Source organism: Panicum virgatum, chromosome 3K (assembly GCF_016808335.1).
Source record: "Panicum virgatum strain AP13 chromosome 3K, P.virgatum_v5, whole genome shotgun sequence".
Classification (NCBI taxonomy): Eukaryota; Viridiplantae; Streptophyta; class Magnoliopsida; order Poales; family Poaceae; genus Panicum; species Panicum virgatum.
Genome location: NC_053138.1, coordinates 56,799,487 through 56,807,732, shown reverse-complemented (window position 1 = coordinate 56,807,732; position 8,246 = coordinate 56,799,487). Strand labels below are relative to the sequence as shown.

Below are 8,246 nucleotides of genomic sequence, written 5' to 3'. Positions count from 1 at the left end.
GGGTTATCATGCTGACACAGATGTTAAGAAACGTGACCGCTTTCGCAGAGGACTCAATACCAAGCTCAAGGAACGTCTGAATCCCATTAGGGTTGACACATATAATGAGTTGGTTAATCTGGCAATTACACAAGAAGATTGCATTGTGGCTCATCGTGCTGAGAAGAAGCGAAAGGCTCCACCTGGACCCTCGAGTGCTCAGTCACCGAGGTATCGTTTCGTGCAGAATGTTTCTCCTACAATTCCTCAGAAGGCCCCTCAGCCAGGGCGTTGGGTTATTAGGCCGCCACAGCAGCAGGGTGGAATGCGACCCCCTGTTCCTCAGTTAACTGGTCCCAGACCTTTTACCCCAACACCAGCCCGTCCAGGCGATAAAAATCGTTGCTTCAACTGTGGGAGTTCATCTCATTTTGCTCGAGAGTTTAGGTCTGCCTTGCAAGGTTAACAAATTCGATTCGAATCGTCCGCCTCTCACGGATAATGGGACTGCTTAACTCTTTTGCCACATAGAGTAAGAAGTGAAAGATGAGAATGATGAATATGGTTGATTGGATAATAAAAGATAAATGTTATCACCATGCATGCTATTGGATAGATGCTCACCTAGAATGGTTAATTGAACTAGAACCTGAAAGTTAAAACCCCCAATTAAGGATCCACTTTTTATTGCTTTTCGGCAAAACAAACCCCTCAAGCCAAAAGCCTTGCATGTCTAGGTAAAGGGCTAAGTATACCCTCAGTCGGGTAAGCCTTGCTGAGTATTAGAATACTCAGCCTTGCTTGTGGCTATATTTTGTTTCAGGTGAAACCTTTGAGGATATGATTGCCAGTTTGACCTGGCCTTGCACTCTTCCGCCTGGTTGGTCCGTGGAGTGGGATGCGTCCCCGGCCAATGATGACAAGAACGAGTGATGTCTTGTATCGGGCTTTCTCGAGACATCCGTATCGTCGTTAGTTCTCGTGTTTACTTTCCGCTAAAATCAAGGACTCTGATGAACTTCTGTTACGTTGGTTTGAAAAGTACTTTGTTAAATTTGGAACTTGGTTTGTAATTCTGTTTTTATGTTAAACTCTGTGGTGTAATATTTTGTGAGGTATTGTAATCTCTGGACTCGCCTTCGTGTGAGTTATGCTGCTTTGTTCGATCCAGGTTCAAGTGGTTTTATCGGGATTTTACCCGACAGCACGGCCGGATTGCTCCGTTTTAAGTGCGTATTAACCCTGATTGTCGTTTTGATGATGGTTAGCGCGCTTAAGCCGGATTATGTCGGACGGGGCTGCCACAAATATACCTCATTAGATTCGTCTCGCGGTTTAGCCATAGAGTTCTGCAGTTAGTTTTATAATTAATCTTTATTTAACACTTCTAAATATTAAGATTCTCTTTGATGTGACATAGATTAAAGTTTATCCCCTAAAACCAAATAACCCTTATTCAGCGTCCTTGTTGTTTGCATGACCTTTTCTTGGGGAAATGCATCACATTTTTTCCTAAAAAAAAAGATTCGCCATTTCATCTGCACATCCAATGCAAGTAAAAACATCACGCTTGTTGTACAAGCAAAAATTCTTCCAATTTGGTTCTTTCAAGTTTTAGCACGAAAATCGCTGCTTTGACTTCGACTGAGCTGTGGGGTGTTTTTTTGCAATTTGGCCACTTTTGACTGTCAAATTCACATTGGTAAATTCGAGTATACTATGCGAATAAAAAATGTTTTCCTACAAGAGATGACCGGCCAAGCACCATCAACAAAGGAAAGTCCAAGCAAAGAAAAAACAAAAAGGAAATTTGGCGAGCTCCCAAGAATAGAAAAAAGCCAAGGAGCCCAAAGCAATCGAGGTGGATCTCGCCTCCTCCCTCCCCTAGTCGACGGCCCCTCCCCACACATTGTCCTAGCATGCTCGCTGGAGGATCACGCGGAGGCATCGGCGGTGGTGAGGCATAGGCATCGGCGGCAGCGATGGCGGCGGAGTGGGACAGCGGGAGCAAGGCGGGCCCCACCGGGGACTGGCCTTCGGCGGCCGCGTCCCCGGTGAAGGGGAAAGCGGCGCTGCCGGAGGAGTCGGATGCCGGCGCCTCGGAGTCGGGCTCGTCGGAGGCCAAGGTCGACGACGGCAACATCCAGGAGGCGGAGTCGTCGCTCCGCGAGGGCCTCTCCCTCAACTACGAGGTGTGTGGAATCCCTCTGCCTCTGGCGCCCGTTCTTGAATTGTTCTGGGAGGAGGAATCGAGTTATTGCGGGCGTGGTTTGGGCGAAATGGGACGGGAAGATCGAATCTTTTTGGTCAATGCGAGTCTCGGCGACGCTCTTTGTTGCGTTTGGGGGAGATCGGGATGCGGAGAACGATCCCGATTTCGCACTGCGTGTTCTTCCGCTAAACTACGCGCTCTCACAAAAATGGCGTTTTTTGTTTTTATTTTCTTCCATTTCATCTGGTGGGGGCTGCTTGTGGGAGACATATGTTTTTTCATGAACGCAAAGGTTGTCGCTAATGGAATTTTGGTCAGAGCATTCGGGAAAAGTTTAACCTTTGATTTGGTCAATGATGGAAATGATGATTCTGAATGCAAAACTTCACTTTTATGTGTTGTTCATATTCAAAATAGTTAAAATTCAAGTCTATTATAAGGGGACAAGTGTACAAACAATCGTGATTTTAGTCAACTTATACGCCTGATGGTGTAGATGCTTGGATTATGAGTTTGGTGGCTCATGATGTAACTGTATGATTATGGTTCAGCAACTGAGTTGTGACTGTGGTGGTATCTTGTGAAGTTGGCAGCTTAAGAGCTAATAAAGATGGATGATTGTATACATGTAAGAATTATGCTTCAGTCAGTTGGCTGTGGTATTATTAGGTGAATTTGGGAGCTGGTGAACCATTCTAGAATTAGCAAAGAACTTGTGCTATCTTCAGTGGAGTTTAAATCAGAGTATCAGACAGTAAGGTGCACCTTTTGTTGAATTTAGAAACAAGTCGCATTATATACTTATGAGAACTAGATTGCAGGATCATCATTATTTGTTTAGTTTGATGATGGCATGTTCTTATGCTAATGCTCACTGTGGCAACTGACAAAAGGATGACCATAACACAACTTAAGTGTGCATGCTTGATTCTAATTCTGTGACTATTAAGGTGATGAAACTTCAAAGCATCATCGGACGGTTATCCTTCACCATTTAGTTCAAATTGGCATTGCCTTTTCTTGCTTGTCGTTTGTTGTGGCGAGAAGATCCTTCCTTCTATTTCTTTTTCTTTTTTTTCTTCCCTTTTTGCCGTACAATGATAATACAACATTCAAATGTGTATTCAAATCATTGAGTGTTGAATCAGCTTCTTATAGTTTGAATTTGAAAGCATGAGGTACCGTGCATGTTTATTTACTCACCTGCTAGGAATGTAGCTGGATCTGTATCTTTGGCAAACATAATATCTTGAGTCTTGACACAGTTTGTAGGACATGGTCAATGTAGTTAGCAGCTAGAGTTCAGAATCTTTAGTTAAATACAAAGTTGACTCCAACGATTGACAATATTAATGTACTTTCCTGTGTTGAAGGGTTATTTTGTACTGGTATTTTGTCCATATCAAATTAGATTGTGTTAAAAAAAATGATGGAAATGAATAGTTGTAGGTTTGTATTCTGTCCCCAAAACTTTCCTTGGCAACATTGAGCATTGTATATGATATATTAGCTAAAGTTGTTTGACTGATATGTGATTACAGATTTTACACTGTCACTGGTTGTAATTGTGCATCCAATCTGTTCTTTTCATGACTATTTGAGGTCTTAATAATTTTATGGCTACAATCTAGTTTCCTGTATTTATTGATTAACATTTGACCAGCAGCCTCCATTTTGCAGAAGCTTTTCTATTCTGGATATGCTACACTTTTGTATATTATTGCTAATTGTGGGTTTATGCTTTCAACACTAGGAAGCAAGAGCTCTCCTCGGGAGACTGGAATATCAGAGAGGCAATGTAGAAGCTGCTCTGCGAGTATTTGATGGAATAGATCTTCAAGCTGCTATTCAGCGCTTCCAACCATCACTTTCTGAAAAACCACTCTCAAAGCGAAGTAATAAATTGCGATCAGATTCGTCAAATTCAGGATCACAGCATGCTGCTAGTCTTGTTCTTGAAGCCATTTACTTGAAGTCTATGTCTCTCCAAAAGTTGGGGAAAGCAATGGGTATGAATTCTTCATGTCACCATATGGCATTTTTGTTATTCTTGTTTTGACTTTCTGAAGCATTTACTTGCAGAGGCTGCTAAACACTGTAAAAGTGTCCTTGATGCTGTTGAAAGCATCTTCCAATGTGGCATACCTGGTGTCATGGTTGAACAAAAATTGCAAGAAACTGTCAGTAGGTCTGTTGAACTTCTCCCAGAACTTTGGAAGCAAGCTGGGGCCTATCAAGAAGCACTCGCGTCTTACCGCCGTGCTCTTTTAAGTCAATGGAATCTCGATGATGAATGCTGCACAAGGATTCAGAAGAGATTTGCTGTTTTTCTCTTGTATGGAGGCGTAGAGGCGAGCCCCCCAAGCTTGGCTTCACAAACTGAAGGTTCATTTGTTCCTAGGAATACTTTGGAAGAGGCAATCCTGTTGCTCATGATACTGTTAAAGAAATGGTTCCTTGGGGAAACTCACTGGGACCCCTCCGTGATGGAGCATTTAACATTTGCATTGTCACTATGTGGCCAGACATCAGTTCTTGCCAAGCATCTCGAAGAGGTTTTACCTGGAATATACCCTCGAACTGAGAGATGGTATACTCTAGCTTTGTGCTATTTTGCAGCTTCTCATAATGAAGCTGCACTCAACTTGTTAAAAAGATCTTTAAATAAGAACGAGAGTCCAAATGACATAATGGCCCTTCTGTTAGCTGCTAAGATATGCAGCTCAAGTTATCTTCTTGCTTCTGAGGGTGTAGACTACGCAAGAAGAGCAGTCACTGCCGAATCATCGGATGGCCATTTAAAGAGTGTGGCCCTCCATTTGCTGGGGAATTGTCTGGCCAAGAAGTCTAAGGTCGCTTCATCTGATCATCAAAGATCTCTCTTGCAGACAGAGGCTTTGAAGTCGCTTAATGAGGCGATCTCCCTTGACCGTCACAACCCAGAATTAATATTTGACATGGGAATTGAGTATGCTGAGCAACGAAACTTGCATGCTGCCTTGAAATGTGCAAAGGAGTTCATTGATGCAACTGGTGGATCCGTCTCTAAAGGTTGGAGGTTGCTATCTTTGGTTCTTTCTGCACAACAAAGGTATTCGGAAGCAGAAGTTGTGACTGATGCAGCATTAGATGAGACTGCAAAGTGGGAACAAGGTCCGTTGCTCAGAATAAGGGCTAAATTGAAGGTTGCTCAATCATTGCCTATGGAAGCGATTGAAGCATATCGTGCCCTTCTTGCTCTTGTTCAGGCACAACGAAAGGCTTATGGGTCTACCAAAAATGGCACAGAGGTCTGTCTACTCAAATGCAAAAGCACTAACATTTTTTGATTAGCACACTGTATTTGTATATGGGATGGAATATTTAAGGTTTCTGCGAATCATGTTTATTTTTTTTTAAGATGTTTTTGGGAATCTCAAGAATAAACACTACCTCCCCCCCCCCAGTTTGAACACTGTAGGGGGACCCAGGTTCCTACACGGAACAATGTTATCCAAAGAAATGCCCTTCAAACTGCGTGTCTTTTGTACTAGCTGTACTAGCTGCTTTGGTGTCTGTATTAGGTGCTGAAGTGGAATAACACTAGGTTTTCCATTGGTGCACCCTGTCTTCTAATTTCATTCTTATTGCATTCCATATACCTTTCTATCTCTTATTGTCTTATTCTTTGTGGAAACTCTTTTAGGTGGATGGGGAAAAAGTGAGTGAACTTGAAGTTTGGCAAGGTCTTGCTAACTTGTACTCTAGTCTTTCATATTGGAGAGATGCGGAGATTTGCTTACAGAAGGCTAAAGCCCTGAAAACATACTCTGCGACAACCCTTCATGCAGAAGGTGAGAAAACTTTGATCACAATTCATGTTTTCATGAATCATACATATGCCTTTGGCTATTGGGGGTGTATGCAATTTGAAATGCCTCATTCATGTCTGCCTGTTTTTTTGTATGTTCTCATAAATGCATATGGAATAATAATTGTTTTATTTTTTTAATAATAATAATTGGTTTACAGTTTACTACATGTTGTGCCCATTTTATCTTGAACTATGATGTCTGGCAAGTTAAAAATATATCGTGTTTGTTTTGTCATGTATCTGACCCCATGTTTTCTTGACCCCATGGCAGGTAACATACATGAGGTGCATGAGAAGATACAGGATGCGCTGGCTGCATACTTCAACGCCCTCTCGACGGAGGTAGACCATGTCCCATCCAAGGTTTCCATCGGTGCCCTCCTTTCTAAAAAAGGGCCCAAGTATCTTCCTGTGGCAAGGTGTTTCCTCTCGGATGCCCTAAGGCTTGAGCCAACAAACCGAATGGCCTGGTTCTTCCTGGGCAAGGTTCACAAGCATGATGGCAGACTAGCTGACGCCGCTGATTGCTTCCAGGCAGCCTCAATGCTCGAGGACACAGACCCTGTAGAGAGCTTCAGATCACTCTGATGGGTCATCTGCAGCGACATGAGGTTTCCTTTTTTTGTCGGCTAATTTTCTCTTCAACTTTCTCCCTTCTTTGTACATAGCTGGGTTGCCAGCTACGGGTAACTTGTATCAGTAGTTGTCAGTGTGTTCGACACACTCTTGTTGGGAACGACAGATGCTGTAATTGGTTACTAAGTGGTACTATACAAGATGTTTCGCCTGATGGCTACACCAGGTGCGGCATCAAAATAACTGTGTAACGATATGATCCTGCATATTACATAATATGATTATAACAAGCTGGCAGCTAACCTAAAAACAGCATCGCTGATATCACTGTCTTTTTTAAAAAAAAAATACTTAAACTTCTCTGAAGGCGGCTTACCCTTTATCTGACATGGGCCAATCTTCGGAATAAGATTTGGATGCTGGTTGTGATGTCAGACGAACATGTGTGGAGTTCAGTAGGAGCATCTTTGCAATTGCAAATACTACTGACATTCAGGTAAAGTTTCAATCAAGAAAGGTTCGGGCTAAATTGAATGTGGATTTTAACCAGAACTGAATTACCGAGGGGCATTGATCTAGTGCTATGTGCAAGAAGAGTAAGAGATGCTGGAAGGAACAAATGGATGCGCTGTGTTCATCCATGATCCCGTGCTGTGATCCCTCGCCTCCGTGGCTTCTTCAGATAACGTTCCAGGCTGTCTGTGCGTGGCTTCTCCAGGATTCTGGGGAATTGGGTCCGTCTGCTTGATATGCTGCGCACAGTTTAAGCGACGGTAGACGGCATGGAGTGAGGATTATCCAGCATGTTGGAGTGTCGTCGTAGCTGAAACTGATAATCAGAGGGACACCTGGAGGCTGGAGGCCTGGAGCAATGGTCATGGCTTTGTCTTCCTGACTTCCTCAGAGAAGAGTTATACAATGTGCTCAGGAGTTACTCAAATGGAAGTACCGGACCACGTTCATGAAAAATAACGTCAACCTTCTCCCTTTTTCAAAGGATAAGGAAATCTTAGTTTGGCTGAATTAATGTGTAGACTTCAGCACTTTCAAAGATTAGTAAACTTCTTCATATCAATACTGTTGGTGTATATGTGAGCCCATGTATAGAGGCCCATCTAGAGGCCCATGTATAGGATCTATATATTCCACCCTTCTAGGGTTTGGAGTAATACAAGCCATTATTCTCTCTATCATGGTATCATTAGTCTAGGGTTAGGGTTCCTCTTCCCTCCTCCCTCCCCTCCCCCTCCCCTCCCAGCCGCCGCAGCGTGCCGGCAGCCATGGCCGGCCGCCGGCACCTCCACCCCTCTCCTCCTTCCCTCCCATTCCCTCCTCCTCCTCTGCTGCAGCCATGGCCGCCGCCTCCTCTGCGCTGGGTGCGGCCCGATCTGCACCACCGGGACCTGCTCTGCTCTAGGCCGCCGCCGCCGGCCCTTGGCGTGGCCCGGCCGCCGCCCTGGTGGTCCTGCCCTCCCTGCCGCCGCGGACCCGCCCCTGCAGGATCCCGCCGCCGCCGCGGACGCGGGCACGCGGGGGGGGGGGGGGGGCTCCCGTGCAGGGCCCGCCGCCCGTGCAGGATCCCCTGGCCACCGCCGCCGCGGGCGCTGATTCAGCCGCCGCCGATCC

At 44.6% G+C, this 8,246-nt stretch overlaps 1 protein-coding gene across 1 annotated transcript; it reads left to right on the top strand.

The window, feature by feature from the left end:
• The first annotated feature begins 1,751 nt into the window (after window positions 1-1,751).
• LOC120699811 (protein NPG1-like) lies at window positions 1,752-6,922 on the top strand. The gene is made up of 5 exons (XM_039983892.1): window positions 1,752-2,171; window positions 3,945-4,200; window positions 4,274-5,481; window positions 5,877-6,024; window positions 6,316-6,922. The coding sequence occupies exons 1-5, from the start codon at window positions 1,962-1,964 to the stop codon at window positions 6,630-6,632; spliced, it is 2,139 nt and encodes a 712-aa protein (XP_039839826.1). The 5' UTR covers window positions 1,752-1,961; the 3' UTR covers window positions 6,633-6,922.
• Window positions 6,923-8,246: the final 1,324 nt, after the last annotated feature.